The sequence below is a fragment of the Stylophora pistillata genome, chromosome 4, assembly GCF_964205215.1.
Source record: "Stylophora pistillata chromosome 4, jaStyPist1.2, whole genome shotgun sequence".
NCBI classification, from domain to species: domain Eukaryota; kingdom Metazoa; phylum Cnidaria; class Anthozoa; order Scleractinia; family Pocilloporidae; genus Stylophora; species Stylophora pistillata.
The window spans coordinates 2,055,221-2,073,047 of record NC_142522.1 but is presented as its reverse complement, the minus strand read 5'-3'; the positions used below and the strand labels follow the sequence as shown (position 1 = coordinate 2,073,047).

The following is a 17,827-nucleotide window of genomic DNA, read 5'->3' as shown; positions in this document are numbered from 1 at the left end:
GCTGATCTCGAATAGCCGCGAAACCTATGCTGCTCCACTTGTAACCACAGTAGCAGTTGGATTAGGATTTTGACAACTGAGATGAGCAAATTTATCAGTTTAGACGGTTTTGCATGCGGTTTTTGGTTTTGATCGAATTTTTTGCGGTTTTGCCTGAAAGTTTCTCTTGAACATTAGGGATATCGTAATTGTTACATTTGCCATAGTTGTCATTTTACTTAATTTAGTAAGACTTCAAGTGTAGCCAACATACTCTAGGTATAAGCTATAACAATCGCTTGTGATTCAGTTATCGTGACAAAAATGTATGGACAATCTGGAAAGCTACGGGGACAACACCGTTTCAGAGGTACTTTAAGGCATTTGGACACGCCCAGTGATAATCTCTTGTAAATTTAAGACCTGCACGTTTTGTTTTGATTTTTTGTTTTTATTGCTATGAATGACAAAGAAGTATTGCTCTGTCCCTCTAGCTGTGTGAGAAGATTACCCAGCTTGGCTGGGAGTTTATCCACAGCTCATAACAACGAAGATCGCCGGTAACTCTTTTCCGGGCCTTGTCGAGTGCAGCCGTTTGCGCTGTGCGCGCGGATTCGCTCTTTTCAGCTCGCTATCTATACGGTCGTAGCTAAGAAAGAAGGTCTGTTGATAGCTTGCATTACTTAAGTATTGACTTAGAAAGCTCAGCTGAATTCCAGAACGTCTGTTCGGTAACTCGGCAAGTGATTTGAAGTTACGCGAGCGAACGAGATGTGGGTGAATATACAGTGACTAGACACGCGCTGTGATGATGGCTATTTCGCTAAATGAACAATGTAAAAGGCTGCTGTTTGATTTTTACCTTTTTTTTTATTTCGCTAGCTTTGATATCGTTACCTTTCTATGGAACTACAGCTTCCAGTAATGGTAATCAATAACTGAATGGACTTCACTCATAAACACAAGTATACTTTACTATTTCTATTTTCTTGGCTTGTCCATCTAGGTATCTTGGTTACGGAATCACAAAATAGGTAAAAACAGTCTAGCTATCACATTCTTAAAATCTAAGTTTTATATTCTTACTTTATATTAAAATAGTTTTGGAGCAATTTTAGCTTTTAGATATAAACACTCAAAATAAAAATTAAAACTAATTACAAATCTCAACCTAGAAAATACTTTAAACAACGTTTACAGGGCGTTTAACTTAGCAATTCTAACTTACAGGGAACTGAATTTAACCTCAATTTCTACGAAGGAAATCATCCTCACCAGAGACGACCTTATAATCGTTAGAAAAGTTACATGTTTCTGCGGTGATTAAAAGGCTGTTAAACAAGAAAAGGAGCAAATGTGATTATATGTCTCTGGTAAGAACTGCAAAAATGCTGCGTAAACAAAAAAAATTAAAAACAAAATCGATAGGTATTGTAAGTAAAGGATTCTAATCAAATTATAAGTAAAGGCTAATAGAAGAGAAATTTGAATCAATCTCAGAAACTGAGCAACTACGCACCTACCCCTTCCCTAACGACCAACAATCAACAAATTATGGTTAATTATTCGGTTAGGGAAGGGGTGGGTGGGCAATTACTTAAGATACTGTCACTGATCCTGAAAATACGGTAAATTTTGTCATCCAATGTTTATAGTCGTAAAATCAAGGCACCTCAAACGCAACTATAGCATATTGAAATTCAGTTCTTTAAGTCTCCGTAAATCTTCCGTGTACATCAAAATATTAAAATCAGTTTATAATCTCTTGTGTACCTGTAATCATCTAGCATGTGTACAGCCGCCCCATCCCCTCGAAAAAATCGGGGAGGGAGCGAAAAAATCGGGGAGAGATCGAAAAAATCGGGGAGGGAGCGAAAAAATCGGGGAGAGATCGAAAAAATCGGGGAGGGAGCTCCCTCCCCGATTTTTTCGAGGGGGTTGGGCGGCTGTACACAGGCTAGTAGTCATCCACATATTCTATTTACCAATTATACAGAACTGACCAATCCGATAGCAAAAAACAAGCACTGAAATCCATCTTAGGTTTTTGTCATCTGCGCTTGATGTGGTCGTAACCAGTGATTGACACAATTTATTGTGACTAGTACGCAGCTGCAGAAGTCACTTTGCTGTCGTCTGGGTTCACGAACGTAAATAACGATCAGAACTGATCAAAATCCATTAAGCGGTCTTTCAAAACAATTCGTTTCAAGAAGAATTAACGATTGTTTCAGTTGGAAACACTGTTCGTTTTCTTTAGACTGATGCGATAGTTTTGGTTTAGAGACCTCGATAATAAACGCAACTTGTTCGCGCGTGTTTTGCTGCCCTTTACGCGTGTCGCGCGGACAGGTCGTAGAATGATCATTGGTTGGTTCTCTATATCTACGTTTTAATTTAATTTATTAGCTTCGCAGACAGGCAGGGACCCCGCAACAGCTTGCGCCAATTACTGCGGGCCCTAGTACCCACCCATCCCATCCCAGGGGAGGACATCCACCACGCAGTGATCTCGTGCGTGGGAAATTAACGTCTCCTACCCCTACCCAACAGGAGACGGGACCTATGGTTTATTCGTCCTTATCCGAGAAGACTAGAATATCTATCCATTTCCTGATATTATAGAAAGGTAGCACATTCTCCTCAGTAATTTTAAGCCCTTGAGTGTTGGTCCGGCCAGGGCTCGAACCCTCGACTTCCCGCTCAACAGTCCGGCGCTATATCCATTGAGCTAACCGGGAGGCGGTTTTACAAATAAATAATAATTTTAAATAAAAAAACAAACTGCTGCTGATCCATCTCACAACTCATAATGTATAGGAGACAATTTGACCATGACTACCCCACTAGGGTTAACTTTAGCCCTGAAGCTTTTCTTGAATGAGCCGAGGTCCTTATGTTCAAAAAGATCGCGTGCCTTCGCCATGATGGTAGGCAGACCAACCTAAAAGAAACAATGATAACAATAATATTGAATTAGGAATAGGAAAATCCCTCTCACGCTAGAAGGGAGAAAAAGCGAAATAAAACATCTGTTAAGGTTCGTCATGTCTGTATTCCAGCGAAGTGACCCATCAAGATAGAAGTTTATCCCGATTTCTATGGCATATTGCGACTCGGAGTATCATTGCCAGTCTATCAAAAGGTCATTGCGTTCGACAATCAATTAACCACGGGTTATCAAAGGCTAGTTTTTTAAAAGGGTTAAAGAATAAACTTCAACACTGGAAATGGTTTATTTCACCAAACACCGTCGGTTTGAAATTTAAAACATCGTATGCCCTAAGGTTTGAGTTCACCGTAACACCGCAATGCGAGTTGTTCTTCATCGCAATACATGTACCGTATTGAAAAAAGGGTCAACACCGCAAACCCCAATGTCCCCCTGTCTCTAGAATCGAGATTTCGTTTTGTTATCTTTGAAGAAGCTATCAGTCAGTTTTTGTTGAGTCAACTTTCATGAAAATTCGCCACCACCGTATGTGAGAGTAAACTTTCACCGTTTAAGATCGAAGTTAAACCACCCACTTCGGAAACCATATCTCTCTAAAGATGTTTCCACTCAAGTGCTAAACATAAATCGTCTCAGCGATTTGCCAAATTATACAGACGCATTAAAGCTAATTTTCAACATTTCAAAGACTCCATGTCAAAAAATTTATATTTTAGCTGTACCTCGTGGAAGAACGCCTCAATGTGAATGGGCTGGTCAGCTCTACGACTGGACAAAACCACAGCAACAGATCCATCATGCAGCGGACGACACCACACCTCAGTAAACCTCCTGGGGGACTAATCAACAATTATATAGAGTTTACTAGTCAGAAATGAGTTGAGAATATAGCCGATGAAGCAAATACTGGTATAGCGAGTTTCTCATATTAATGTCCAAAGTATTCCCAAATTGCATACATTTCGCGTTACATCTCAGTGCTCCGATAAACTCTTCCGTGACCGAAATCGGAAGCTAGTCTTTAAAATCAGACTAGCGTTTGAATTAGATTACTAGTTTGAAAAATGAAACACTTGTGTCTAAAATCGGACATTTGTGACTAAAATCGTACAATAGTGCAGGGCTTGAAATAAAGGCCCCTTCAACGATAATGTCCGGTCAAAATTAGGTCAAAATTATATTTGTAAGGAAAAATTTAGAGTTTTAAGTTAAGACCTACTAGTGTCTAAAATCGGTCACTAGTGCCTAAAACCGGACACCAGTGCTTAGAATCGGACACTATTGTCTAAAATCGGACACTGGTGTCCAAAATCGGACACTGGTGTCTAAAATCGGACACTGGTGTCCAAAATCGGACACTGGTGTCCAAAATCGGACACTGGTGTCTAAAATCGGACACTGGTGTCTAAAATCGGACACTGGTGTCCAAAATCGGACACTGGTGTCCAAAATCGGACACTGGTGTCTAAAATCGGACACTGGTGTCCAAAATCGGACACTGGTGTCTAAAATCGGACACTGGTGTCTAAAATCGGACACTGGTGTCCAAAATCGGACACTGGTGTCCAAAATCGGACACTGGTGTCTAAAATCGGACACTGGTGTCCAAAATCGGACACTGGTGTCTAAAATCGGACACTGGTGTCTAAAATCGGACACTGGTGTCCAAAATCGGACACTGGTGTCCAAAATCGGACACTGGTGTCTAAAATCGGACACTGGTGTCCAAAATCGGACACTGGTGTCTAAAATCGGACACTGGTGTCCAAAATCGGACACAAGTGTGTTTTCATTTTGGTTTTTCTCTTGTTACTATCGTTGTTGTTGTTGTTTGTTGTTTTTTACTTGTTTTCCCTATCACAAATGCATGATCCCCTTTGTGTTAAGAAACATTTCTTTGTGAGGAATCAGAAGACAGATTCGTTCCTGTTTAACATAAAAACACTCTCGCCTGTACTTGGATTCTAACCTGAGTCACTCGTCGCCCCATCTTTCCCAGTTTGTCCTGATTCACATCTATCACCTCCCTGACAAAAAAGGGAGAGAAACCAAAAAATTGAATAAAAGGAAAATCCTCTGTAACTTGGCTTGGAAGAGGAAAGTGGGGAGTAGCGATGACGCAATGGTAAGAATGCTCGCTTCCTTCTTCTGGTGCCTGGGTTCGATTCTCAAACCTGACATTACATATGGTTTTAGCTTTTTGTTGATTCTCGTTCTCAGTCCGAGAGTTTTTCCCAGGGTTCTCAGCTTTACCTTCCTGAATTCAACCTGGCAGCGCTGACAAAGGCCTCTCTGCGAGAGTCTTACTTTTAACTTCCAATTTATCTATTTCTATATCAGTGATGATCCAGCTGTTTCTTCACTGAGTTATTTTAAATCAACTGAACCTCTTACATGTTTAATAATATTTCCCTGGCCCATGGAGCAATATCACGAAGATCGTTTGACATCATGAGAGGCTGTAACGTAAAAAAATATTACAGAAAACATCAAAATAAAATAAATGACCAATAATCATCTGTCTCCAAACTACATGTAAAATATCTACCAAGATCGCATCAAAGATCAAAGGACAATTACAGAAAATTGTGCCATAACTTACAGCAGCCAGAATTGCCCAGAGAGCAAACTGTGACTTAGACTGTTCGTAGCTAAGACCAAAATTTCCAATCAACAGCTGATGAAACAAAACATCTGGTGAGCAATTGATCATAACTCATATTCTACTGTGTAAATGAACGAGTGAGTTTATTCATGCCTGACATACGTACTGACCTGAATTTTTAGTTTCTTAATTTGCACCAATGAAGTACCATGCAAGTTAGTCCGAAAGTTATGAATTTTACGTCTGGTTGCTATTTTGAACTGTTTTCCCTTCAGTTTGGAATTTTCAATAGAAAGAGAGCATGACTTATAACATGAAGCAGGTAGGTCAGCTGAAACCAAATTTTAGGAATTTATAAGTAAACAGGCCCTTTCTAAGGTAAAAGCAACAACTTAGGAAAGTTCAAAAACGATGCCAGTTGGTTAGAGCAGGTCACTTGGTGCCCTCCACAGGCCCTTTTTGGATACTGGCCATCTTTGTTTGTGTCATGTATCCCAAATGAAAGCCTTCTCAAGTGGAGAATCACTTATCACTGTAGGGTGGAGGTTGTGGTTTCAAAGTGCTGGATATGAAGCTGGTGTGGCAGGTCTAAAGTCAGGGCTCATGGGTTGTTAGCGCAACAGTACAACATTGACAGGTAGTGGCTTTGAGATCAAGTGTAACACAAATGATGCCTTTAAGTCTCTATGCAGTTAGAACACCTCACCTGGTCGGGATCATTCCATTGTCCTGGTCCAGCAACAGGTATCATTTCATGTTGGTGATCACCATACCATTCAACAATTCTAACCATACTGAGCCAAGAATCCTTGGACATATGATAATAAAAAAGTTGTCAAGAACAAAGAGAAAGCAATAATGATGCAGTACAGGGATTAAGTACTAGAAGAAATTTTAGTTCAAAATGATGAAATAAACATCACTGCTTTTAGTAGTTACTTTATAATGATGTGTGTTACCTGTATGTCATTATAATTCCTCCATAAATTACAGTGCTTTGCAATGAGCTGGTAATTGGGCTGGCAAGCAAATTAAGAACATTCATAATCACAATTGATCCTTGCAGCTAATTTGCAATAATTACAAAGTAACAGCATAGGTGTAAAGCTATATTTTATATGTGAAAGTCCCTCCAATTCAATTTAAGTGGATCCTAAAACCCTAAAACTTGACAGAAAAAAGTATCTGGCTCCTGAGAAAGTTACTTCACTTCTGATTTGGTAGTGAAGGGTGAAAGTTGTCTGCAAATAAACTAAAAGTTATAATCTTACACAACTAACATAGAAACATAATCAAAATAAGTCTATGCTCTGTGACACTGATAGGGGCAGGCCAGTGTAGTGGCTAGATAGTTATTTAGCTGAGATTCATAAAAAAATTCATAATGATTGCAAAATTACCGTCATTCCACCCCACACTTGATACGCAGGCCAGCTACAGGAGAACACAATATGTCTCCCTGTTTCATTCAGTGCCCTTGTTACTGTGGGATAGCCCTCGTCAAATGTAAGAGGATCAGCAAAACAACCGTCCATCTTAAGATAATCCACACCCCAGTCAGCAAACAACTACAAATGAAAAACAAAATGGGAATATATATAACAGAGTGATGAATTTTATCTCTCACATGTGCCTCCGCCAGCAAACAGGTACAGCAGAAACTGCGACATCTATCTTGCTTGCAAACCACGGAAATTAATATTGTATGATATGCAAGTGGTAGTGTTTTCATTTGGTTTGAGTATTGTATTTTAAGGAGTTTTGCATGCAAATTGGTTTAACTGGGATACCATTTCAATGATGCTTCAGACAATGATTTTTTAGAGAGTATTATGTAACGGTAACCATCAGTGAGCAAAGAAGTACCTGCATGTCCTGTTGAATGTAGTCTATGCTTCCTGGATAACGCTCACAGGTTAGATGACCATAATCTAGAAGAAAACAAAGTTCAAGTCAGAGCAATTATTGTAAGAGATTGACAATTACTATTTTGACCTTGTACCTCTGGGAAATTTAGATAACATAAACGACAGCCATAATGAAAAAACTATGTCCGGTGTTCCTTAGTGTAGAGTGCTTAGGTTGTGGTACTAATATTACCTCTTGTTTAATTTTTTTCACCAACTAATTTCACCATGGAAAATTGATTTGTTAAAATAACAAATAAAACCAACCAGGCTACAGTGCTTGACACTTTTTATGGTCACTACATCATATTACTTGCCCCATCGGACAAGTCTTAGAGTTGTTTTAGTTGCTCACAGAGATGTTTCAAATGCCCCTGGCAATGAGGCAAGATTTAGTGTTGAACACTGGACAAGGTGGAAAAGATGTTACAGGGACAAATTTGGTTAAAACATAACAACAAAATCCAATTCCTGAGTGTTCTGCCATTTCATGAACATTTTACCTGCATATAATCCAAACTTGAGACCTTTGGAATGAATCTGAAGAAAATAATGATTGATAAAAGAAAATTCAATAAATCTGTGATGGAGAGTCGCAAATTCCAGAAAATAGTTGGAACTAAAGAGAAAGAGTCCTGGTATTGTCTGTTTTGCACAATAGATGACATTACTTTACAAAGAGGTTTGATCTGTACATCACTCAACTTATAATTTACTGTTAGAAATAATTTATTTCATTGGGGTTATGTGGGGTAAAAATCATCAACTCACCAGGAAGCTAGAGAGGAGTACAAGGGTTGGAGCCTGTGTCTAATTTAATTTAATTTAATTTATTAGCTTCGCTGACAAGTAGGGACCCCCTAACAGCTTGCACCAATTACTGTGGGCCCTGGTACCCACCAATCCCACCCCAGGGGAGGACATCCATCACACAGTGATCTCGTGCGTGGGAAATTAATGTCTCCTACCCCTACCCTGCAGGAGACGGGACCTATGGTTTATTTGTCCTTATCCGAGAAGACTAGAATGTCTATCCATTTCCTGATATTATAGAAAGGTAGCACATTCTCCTCAGTAATTTTAAGACCTTGAGTGTTGGTCCAGCCTGGCTCAAACCCTCGACCTCCTGCTCAACAGTCCGGCACTCTATCCATTAAGCTAACCAGGAGGTGGTTGTCTCTCTTTCTTCCCACTGGCTTACATCCCCCCTTCTCCCAACCTCCTCCCCTCACCCCTACTGTGGCTCTAGTTTCCCTCACTCTGGCTCCAGTTCAGTGCCCAGCTTGCCATAAATTATTAGTTCACTTTGTTGTTTTTTTTCTTCCTTGCCCTGAGAGTTGTTCTTCCCATTCTGCTGTTTTCCTCCTCCCTCCTCCCAAAAACCAACACTCCAAATTCAAACTCAATCCGGAGACAATTAAAAAAGAGCCTGCTGCGGATGTGCCTCAGAGTCTAATAAATTCCACTCTACTATTATCTACCTTTATTCTTAATCATTATTATCACTTACATAATCAGCAAGCTTCTTAATTCCACTTGGAAATCTTGTAGGATCTGGCTGAAGATCACCTTCTAATGTGCGATTGTAGGAAGCCCAGCAATCCTGATATATATAAGTCACCACAGTGTTAAAATTAGGAGATATAATAATATTGTAAAGTGTGTTAATTTGTTATAAACCCTTTCACTCCCCAAGAGTTATCAAAAAGGAGTTTCTCCTTACAATTATCAGCACTCTCCAGCAAACAGGTGATGAGAAAAAGACACATACCACTTTAGAAATATCACTTTTGATTCAACACCAAATTCTCCTACCTTAAATGAAAAAAAATGTATCAAAGATAGAGAAGGGGGGTGCTATACAGATCTTGATAGTTTGGGGGTTAAAAATAAAGATGGTAGGAACAAAGAATTCTCACTGCTGTGGCTTTCATTGCTTCTCATCTATACTGTCAGGATTTGCTATGATAAATGAAGTTCCCCTCTTTGGAAAAAAACACCAAAAGCCAAAAGCCAAAAATTCAGTTTTACCAGAAAACAGTGGACAACAAAGTATACTATGTGTATATGTATACACCATGGCTAAAATCCAGTTTCATTATTTTTTATGATTTATTATTCAATTGGCCAGTTTAAATTCTGAACTACAACCTACTACACAGGTGAGGTGGTAATTATATATATACTAGTAACTGTCAACCTTACTACATGATAAAGTAAAGTCTGTTTACAAGCCAAGTAGCCCATCAGGCCTGTGCTTAACTCTGGTTTCTGTTGCATGAAGCAACTTGGAGTATTCTACTCTTCCATAGATGCCTAAGAACACAACACAATGTCCCCAGTGAGCCAGGGTTTGAACCCAAGACCACTTGATCCAGAGTTGTCAGGGCACTAACCATGAGGCCATCACCCCTCGCACTACTACATAATAACTTACATAATACCATGTTCTACACGCATCAAATCATAAGTAGCTAAAAAGTTTTGCATGGCACTCACGTCTATACAGACGTATTTGTATCCAGCTTTTTGAAAGCCATCTTCAGCAATGCGATCAGCCATTTGCATGAACAATTTTTCACTTCAGAAGAAAAAAAAATAACGATTTATAAAATACCAAAGAAGGAAGGTGAAATCTTAAAATCTAGTAAACATTATACTGTTTACATATCTAACCTCAAAAAAATGTTTTTCCCAGCTTTACCCCTCATTCACTAGGAATCTCAGAGTGTATATTGTGCACATTTCACTTCATCGATAAAAATAAAGTTCTTAAAAATTTCACGGTATGTTAAGAGGTATATTCAAATAATGAGATTGCAAACAAGTTTGAGCTTGCGCTTTAACGTTTTAGCGCCTTCATAGTACCCGGTATTTAAACTAAAGGCTTGTTAACTTTTACCTGACACAATTTTGTGGATCATCGTCACAGTCTATGTTACATCGAAATCTCTCCCATGCCATCCATCCCACTGAAAATAATGTCATTGGGAAATCATTTATAGGGTTGTTTGTTCAAATAGAGACTTAGTTTAATGAAATATGAAAACGCGTAGCACAAAAGTTGTGCATCCAGTCAAAACAGCTGATAGAGGAAAAAAAAACATTCTTGTATCAATATCTAAAAAAAAATACGGTCTCTTATTTCTCACTTATCTGCAACTAACTATTAAAGGCGTACTTGGTGGAGTGATGGCTAAGCCATTGTCAAGGGCATGTGCTGGAAATATGACCAGAAATTTTAAGAAAATAATCAAATTTCCAAACAGCGCCGACATGATCTTCCTCTCCTTTATCTAAAGCGCCAGCGACATCTATTTCTGCAGTCAGCGGTGACTTTTGAGGTAATTTTAAAGAGCCAATCAGCACAAAATATTTTCTAAATTTTTACCAATCAGCGATCACAGTTGACAAGTTTGAAAACAAAGCGCTAGCGATAATTTTCAAACTGACAAAGATGGCGGAAGACGCCAAAGAGAAGGAAGAAACCTGGTTTTCCGCTGAACTCAAATTTTTAGAAGCTGAATACGAAAGATCTAAGCTGCAGGTGTACCAGGATACGCTTTTCTGCAAACGTTCTATGGTAGAATTAGAGCTCTTGTACAAAAATGAGCAGCTTACAAAGAGTGTTCGTGTCAATAACAAACTCCGAGAACACGACTGCAGACTGAAGGTAAAAGTGAAAGACAATGGTGGAAGATCTAGTTATTTACCCACATAAAGTCATTTGTAGTTCTTACCTCATTGAATTTCGCACTTATGGTAGTCTTGATGAATTCGGGCGTCAATCTTCTCCCGTGTTTTTACTTTTAGGAGCAACTTGAATCCCTGTCAACAGAACTCAAGAACGCGACAAGCCAGCAAGAAACTGCTCAAAAGACACTGCAGGTAAATGCCGATTGCTAAGTCCTGTTTTCTCGAGCCTTCTCGGGATCGGCGAAATAGATCGAGATACTGTAATGTAGGGTCCATTTCGGGTAACCTGTGGAAACTCTCCTCCTCGGAAATCTTGACGCAAACGAGCCAACCCTAGGACCAAGGTTTATACATCATATATAGGTCTCAAAAAAGATATTTAAAATTTAATTTTAGAGTGTCTAGATTTTTTATCTATCTATCTTGCCCATTGTGCCTCCTAGCATGTAGGGCAGCAACAAAAGCTCTCCACTCCCGTCTGTCTTTGGCCAGTCTCTGGACTGGGTGCCAGGTAAGGTTGAGGCTCTTCAGCAAGAGCTGTTTTGGTAATGTCATCAGGTTCTTTCCTCAGTACGTGGCCAATCCATCTCCATCTTCTTTTCATTAATTTGTTCTCAATCCTCTCCTGATGACATGGAAGGGGGGCAGGGTTGGTGTAGTGGTGAGAGTGCTCGCCTTCCACCAATGTGTCCCGGGTTCGATTCCCGGACCCGGCGTCATATGTGGATTGAGTTTGTTGGTTCTCTACTCTGCTCCGAGAGGTTTTTCTCCGGGTACTCCGGTTTTCCCCTCTCCTCAAAAACCATCATCATATGAGTTTATTTAATTTAGATTTTATTTGGATTTACACACGACCCCACAAACTGTTCAGCTTTAAACATTATCGTGTCTAAATAAAGGTGTTATTATTGTTACTATTACATCTGTATCATTATTGTAAAAATCATTATCATTGTCATTTTATTCATGCTTGTTATAGCTATTATCACCATCATTCTAACTTTAACCCATAGGATGAAAAAATTCAGCATCTTCAAGAGAAGAAAGAACTGGAAGACAGAATGAAATCGGAGATGGATAGGAAAATTGAAAAATACAGAGCCACTTCGAGTAACAAGGAAAATCTATTGAAAAGGGAGATTATGACATGGAAGGTAATTTTCATGAAGCGTTTTCTAACAAACAAGAAAGTAAAAACTGCTTGCCAGCCTTAAAAGATGTATTCATTACGATGGTCCAAGTTCCGGAATTTATACACGTCTTAGAGAATAGTTCTTGAACCCCTCTCTTATGAAAACTCCTCCATTGCTTAAGCCATGCCTTAGTTTTTTTGTCATATTTTTCTATTTATTTCCGCAAAGGACAAGCAGGTTCAAGCATCTAAGGACGCTGAAGACCTTAGAAGGGAGTTGAAAAAGAAAAAAGTTTCAATGAGGGTAAATATTTTCTTTTTCCTTTCGCCATCTTATTCTTGAAGATTAAGGCGTTTTTGGTGCTGTTTTCCATTTTTTGAGCGTTTCCAGTCAGGCCCATACGCGCTACATGAACTGATTTTTCTCTTTATGGTCAGCTGCACGAATTCAGACTGGCTTCAATTCGTGTAACTGATTGCAAAATTCAGTCAGTATGACAGCTTTTCACACACAAAGTCATAGCACGCGAGACAAATTGTCGCGGCGATTTGTCGTGGAAGCAGTTCATACAGAGCCGGGCTTGTTGTTCAGACTTGCCGCTGCGCGATGCCGTCTAGTTGGCCCAGCCTTTCAGTGCACCCAAACGTAATCCAGAAAAACGAACGAATGCGAAGGAAACGCTTTCTGCAACTCAACTAGCTTCTGATTATTTGACGCAAACACGAATGAATCTAATCAAGGATCCGGTATTTTCTCTTTGGATCAAGACTAAGGGTATTCAAGCAAGGACTGATGTGAACAACGCTTCGACAATGACTCAAGTTGATTCTCAAAAGAGTAACGCCTCGACGCAAGTGCAGTCTTCAACTTCGATGAGCGAACTTTCCCAGGGGTCTAATTATGATGGCCAAGAGATTGGAAGAGATCTAAAAAATGGGAATGGAAGCGACAATGGAAAGAAGGATGTTGTGAAAGAAGATGGGAAAGTGAATAGCAAGGGTGGAAGAAAAAAAGCGGAACCGAAGAAAGATCAACGCAAAAATGAAAAGGGGAGAAAAGCGAAAGATAAAACTGTCCAAGACAATAAGAAAGAAAAAGAAGATGACAAATTTGGTAAGAAAATAATCGAAGAAAAACAAAAGAGTCTTCGAAAGAAGAAAGTTCTTTGTGATCATAAGGTTACATGTGAGGGGAATACTTCAACTCTTACAGGAAAACAAGCGGCGAAACCTCAGAGAGATTCAAGTACACTGAGAGAGGCGCCGAGAGAATTCCTTCAACCCAGCAACGTCAGACGTTTCTCCATAGCAGCCAGTGCTTCTGTAGAGGATGACGTCCCTTTTCAGTATTGCAAAACCCCGAGAAGGTTACAGAAATCACCAGAGATTGATAAAAATCTGGAGAAAGGTGAAGATAAACCTGGTAAAGAGGTTCAAGCTGAAGAAATAAAATCAATAAAAGAGAGACGTTGTGAAATTGTACGAGAGATGTTAAAACATGTAGTTGTTGAGGATACTGCAAACAGGGGAGAATTGGAAAGTGGCGACGAAGCAAAAGGGAACTTAAATAACCACGAATTACAAGATCACGAAAAGAAATTTGAGAAAACAGCTTCACAGAAGCAGATTCCAAAAAGTACGAATCCAGGGACTGGGGAAGAGAAGAGCTTATCCACTGACGAAGACAACGATTTCTTTCTTGATTTAAGTGAAGAACATAAACAATGGACCGGGGAAAATGAAAAAGCAGAGGAGTCTTCCAAAGATGAGCGGAATGAAGAGTTCTCAGGCGTCCGAGAACAGGATAAGAAAAAACGTAAGAGCATAAAGGAAAAGGGAAGCCAAAGACAAGCAACATCGGCAGAGGAAAAGCCTTCACCTGCGGAAGAAAAAGGGATTGAGCTGAGAAGTGCACATGGCAATAGAGATCATGGGTCAAGAAAAGTCTTGAGAAGGAGAGCTAAGGAAATTAAACAAAAAACAAATATTATTGAAGGCGAGACCGTGACAAAGAAAGCCAAAACCAGCGTCGAATGTCTGAAAGGTCGCGAACCCGCCATTTTGAAGAAATCATCACCAGAAGTTGAGCCATTTTCCCGTGACATTGAGATGCCATCAAGCGAAATTGATCGCCCGCGTGTTGACAAGTTACGCCCCTCACGAGGAACGACAGCTCACAAACCTCTTGACGGGACATCTCAACTACCGGAAACAGAAGTGCTGGGAGGGTTGAGTAAAAGGGCATCCGCTCATGGCCAACTTTTCAAAGATCTTGAATCGGATGAAGGGAAGTTAGTATTAAACGACAATCCAATCAAAACGGTCGAAGAAACATTCTCTGTCCATGAAAAACCCTCGCATAGCGAGAAATTCCAACGAGGGCTTGAAGTTAACAATGAAAAGGAGAAAAATGGCCTTTCCTCGAAGAACAGAAACTGGAAACAAAAAGAGGAGCAGTTACAAGCAGTTGATGATGTCACTGAATCAAAGAGAAAACGAGACGTACACACAACTGACGTGGATTCCAACACGCAACTAACGAGTCAGACTCATGAACAGAAGTCGCAGGACAAAGGTCGATCGAGAAGAAACAAGCAAGGTCCCCCAGAGGCAAGAGGCGAAGAAAAAATAACAAAGGGCTCAAAAGAAAACACCCTGCGTGGCAAACAGACGGGACAAAAGAAAAGGTAAGAGATCTTTCCTTATTTTCCTGAAGTTGATGAGGTTTTGTTTAGGAAGTGGAGATTTTTTTTGCGGAAAGATGATTGAAATTTTTCAAAAGCGTGACGATTCGAACCTCAGACCTTACGATTTTTCAGTCTGATGCTTGACCAGCTGAGCTACAGAACACTCGGAAATGAACCGGACCTTTCCAGGATCAGAGATGTACAGATCATTTTGAGGCATTTCAAGCTTATTAAGAGAAATCACTTTTTTTTTCCTAGTCGCTACTCCATCTCCATTGGCGGTTTCACTTACAATAAATCGTCTTAATTAGTAAGTACTCAGAATTCAAAAGCGCCCTCGACTGACCGCCGCCAATGAACGCCACCTCGAAAACGCAAATAAAAATTATCAACGCCGTAGCGTTTAATCAAATAGCTTGGGGGGGGGTCCAATATCATTGAAATTCCTTCTTCCCTTTTCCAACAACGGCACGCAGAGATGACGCCAATAAGACGAAACAACATCCGAGTGTTAGAAAGAAACAGTAAGTTTTCGGCGTTGAAGGGTATTTTGATACAAATACTGCTGTGAAAAACAGTGTCGAGACTATGACCTTGCAAAATATTCCTCAATGGATCACTTTCGTCGGGAATTTCAACTATGACAAGCTCAATAACAATACTGTCTTCAAGTTTAGATACTTCATTTAAAAATACCAGACGAGAAAAATCTTTCTAGAGGCAAAATGTTTATATTTCCAGTTTCTTCTCTTTACTTATTTTTAAAACGAAATATCTTTCCAAGGACTCCATTTGAAATGTATTTCTTTGTGCGGCCTTCTCACGAGGGACACTTGGGTCGTAGAAATCTCTTAGATTGTTCAAACTGTGCAAAACCTCAAACAAAAACAAAAAAATGTGGCTAAGTTGAACTTGAAAGATTCCATGACCCTCGGGGTATTTTGATAACCATCAGAAAGAGACACACTAGGTTGCCCATCATGTAACGACATCACTCAGGGCTTGTTGAAACTAGGGTTACTTGATTTAAAGTCAAACGCTCTGTCAATAGGGAGTTGAGCTCGTTTGTAGACACGTAAAATAACGTGATTAAAACCTCTGTTTTTGTCTGGTCTTAGGAAACCTATTTCGAGTGCTCGTGAGGTGTTAGCTCCGCCCGAAAAGCAGTTTGGCTCGACCTGCACCTCAAGTACTGAAAACCCATCCATATTAGACTGCACCAAAAAACGCAAGACTTTGTTCAACTCGCGAGAAAATTCGCTACTGGTTCAGAGGCCAGATGTACAGGTAAGCAAATGAAAGGAGAGAAGAAAAATAGAATTATGTGATGATCATGTTTTTTTTATCCTGATTCATTTTAGTATTTACATAATTTCTTTCTTCAAACAGATATCGTTTGTGAATAAGACTCTATCGAGAAGCCGTGCCAATGCTGGTATTCCGCCTTCCTTGTCAGCCTTCATGAGAAGTTTCATTGCTCCAAAGCTCAAGAAATCCACCTGAAGTCATTCCTAGCGGGCTCGACTTTTCCTGGATTCTTTCTGTAAAAAGACCTGGATCGAGCTCCTAGATTTTTTTTTTTTTTTAAAGAATGAGCAGAGAACAAAGCTGATAGTTGTCCAAAATTTCACCAATATATGATTATAATACGGTTTGGAGTTATGCTCTTAGTGGAACACTTTAAGGTCTTTTTGTTTACGTCGTAGCTCTCCAAAAAGGATATAAAAACAGGAAACGCTAAAAATAGCATGAACTGAGCCGACGTTTTGTTTTCGACGATCGGTTACAAAATAATTTACGTTCCCATTTTGAAATGCCCCACTGAACACGCCCTTGAAATGGAGTTTGGGCTAGACACAACTTCCAAGGTTATATATTACCGCGGTCAAAAAAGGGTTCGATCTTTCGTGACAATAACTTATTTTCCATCGTTAACTGAAGTTAAAAAAAACAACTGCAAATATGATTGATCTGCGTAGTTTGCTAAATACTTTTAACCGCAGCTATATTGTCGCGATGTTTCAACCACAAAACCTGCAAAGAACTCACAGACGGTCACACGAGAAGGCGAGAACTGAAGAGTATTCCAAACTGCGGAACTCAAGGTGACTGCTTAGATCCATTTCAATTTACAAATGTTTGCGTTGGAAAAAAAAAAACCTTTTTTGGAGGATGATTGTTTGTTTTAAACTGTATATGCAGCAACATCTTTGACATAGATCGTAAGAGGCCGGATCATGTGTCAATATTGATATGTTTTTCTTTTTTTCTCAGGGAATATAAGAAGTAACTTAGTGGCGTATATTAGCATGTGTTTACGCGCCTTCTTCACCCAGTCCTCTCCCCTTGATTTGAGAAAGTTTGTGCAATACCATTCACCACTGAACTCTGAAATTACGTGTAGCTCTTGTGATGGTACATTTATCAAGAGACCCCTTTTTCAGCTGTGCTTGTTTGTTTATTTTCCTTCCATTGCATGTTTTTGATATTCAATATTTTTGTAAGATGTTAAATTTGCATGAAAAGTAAACCCGCGTGTCATAATGATGTGAAGTGAGTCAGGTGCAATATATTTAATGTCTCTTTACCCTTTTAATTATAAAAAAAAATAACAAACTCCAACTTCCTTGCTGTTCCCCACAGCACCTTACCTGTTTACCCTTCTCCCCCTCGCTTCTAGACAAAATAACCGCAGTAACAAAAGAACCAGCAGACAGGTTGAAGAAATTAATTCGTCCCTCTGTGAAAGTTTCCTATTTCGCCTTCTAGTTTTCCATTAAGAGGAGGCGAAATTAAAACCATCTCGTATCAGCTTTTGAGCAATGCGCGTCGAATTAAAGCCTCTTATTAAGTGACAATATTTTGAAA

The 17,827-nt window shown here is 39.5% G+C and overlaps 2 protein-coding genes across 5 annotated transcripts; one reads left to right on the top strand and one right to left on the bottom strand.

Annotated features, from left to right (window-relative positions):
- Positions 1 to 829: 829 nt before the first annotated feature.
- On the bottom strand, positions 830 to 11,328 carry LOC111340747 (alpha-N-acetylgalactosaminidase-like). Of its 3 annotated transcripts, none has more exons than XM_088758579.1 (14): positions 11,185 to 11,328; positions 10,347 to 10,416; positions 9,944 to 10,025; positions 8,955 to 9,047; positions 7,948 to 7,984; positions 7,404 to 7,468; positions 6,938 to 7,105; positions 6,497 to 6,556; positions 6,244 to 6,345; positions 5,535 to 5,609; positions 5,327 to 5,391; positions 4,902 to 4,959; positions 3,655 to 3,771; positions 830 to 2,923 (listed from the first exon to the last, which is right to left on the bottom strand). In XM_088758579.1, exons 2-14 carry the CDS (start codon positions 10,406 to 10,408, stop codon positions 2,780 to 2,782), a joined length of 1,128 nt encoding a protein of 375 aa, XP_088614705.1. In that variant the 5' UTR covers positions 10,409 to 10,416; positions 11,185 to 11,328; the 3' UTR covers positions 830 to 2,779. The 3 variants fall into 3 exon arrangements, with proteins under 3 accessions (XP_088614705.1, XP_022803371.2, XP_088614704.1); XM_022947636.2 differs by lacking the exon at positions 11,185 to 11,328 and adding an exon at positions 10,626 to 10,768; XM_088758578.1 differs by lacking the exon at positions 11,185 to 11,328 and adding an exon at positions 10,597 to 10,614.
- Positions 10,880 to 17,508, top strand: LOC111340745 (uncharacterized). 2 transcript variants are annotated; one of them, XR_016000582.1, is made up of 8 exons: positions 10,880 to 11,117; positions 11,258 to 11,332; positions 12,154 to 12,294; positions 12,502 to 12,576; positions 13,041 to 14,959; positions 16,078 to 16,246; positions 16,349 to 17,064; positions 17,234 to 17,508. XR_016000582.1 is itself a non-coding variant. In XM_022947634.2 (7 exons), exons 1-7 carry the CDS (start codon positions 10,902 to 10,904, stop codon positions 16,460 to 16,462), a joined length of 2,709 nt encoding a protein of 902 aa, XP_022803369.1. In that variant the 5' UTR covers positions 10,880 to 10,901; the 3' UTR covers positions 16,463 to 17,508. The 2 variants fall into 2 exon arrangements, 1 of the variants encoding a protein (XP_022803369.1); XM_022947634.2 differs by having other exon boundaries at positions 16,349 to 17,508.
- Positions 17,509 to 17,827: the final 319 nt, after the last annotated feature.

What these genes read in the sequence shown, in the direction of transcription:
- LOC111340747 (XM_022947636.2), bottom strand. Translation starts at nt 10,722, where the DNA reads ATGTCGGCGCTGTTTGGAAATTTGATTATTTTCTTAAAATTTCTGGTC. An exon ending in TTAAGAAGCTTGCTGATTAT is followed by an intron (nt 7,985 to 8,954) that starts GTAAGTGATAAT and finishes TATTTTCTTCAG; the next exon opens with ATTCATTCCAAAGGTCTCAA. An exon ending in TCTGGGCAATTCTGGCTGCT is followed by an intron (nt 5,392 to 5,534) that starts GTAAGTTATGGC and finishes TTTACGTTACAG; the next exon opens with CCTCTCATGATGTCAAACGA.
- LOC111340745 (XM_022947634.2), top strand. Translation starts at nt 10,902, where the DNA reads ATGGCGGAAGACGCCAAAGAGAAGGAAGAAACCTGGTTTTCCGCTGAA. An exon ending in AACACGACTGCAGACTGAAG is followed by an intron (nt 11,118 to 11,257) that starts GTAAAAGTGAAA and finishes TTTTACTTTTAG; the next exon opens with GAGCAACTTGAATCCCTGTC. An exon ending in CTGCTCAAAAGACACTGCAG is followed by an intron (nt 11,333 to 12,153) that starts GTAAATGCCGAT and finishes TTTAACCCATAG; the next exon opens with GATGAAAAAATTCAGCATCT.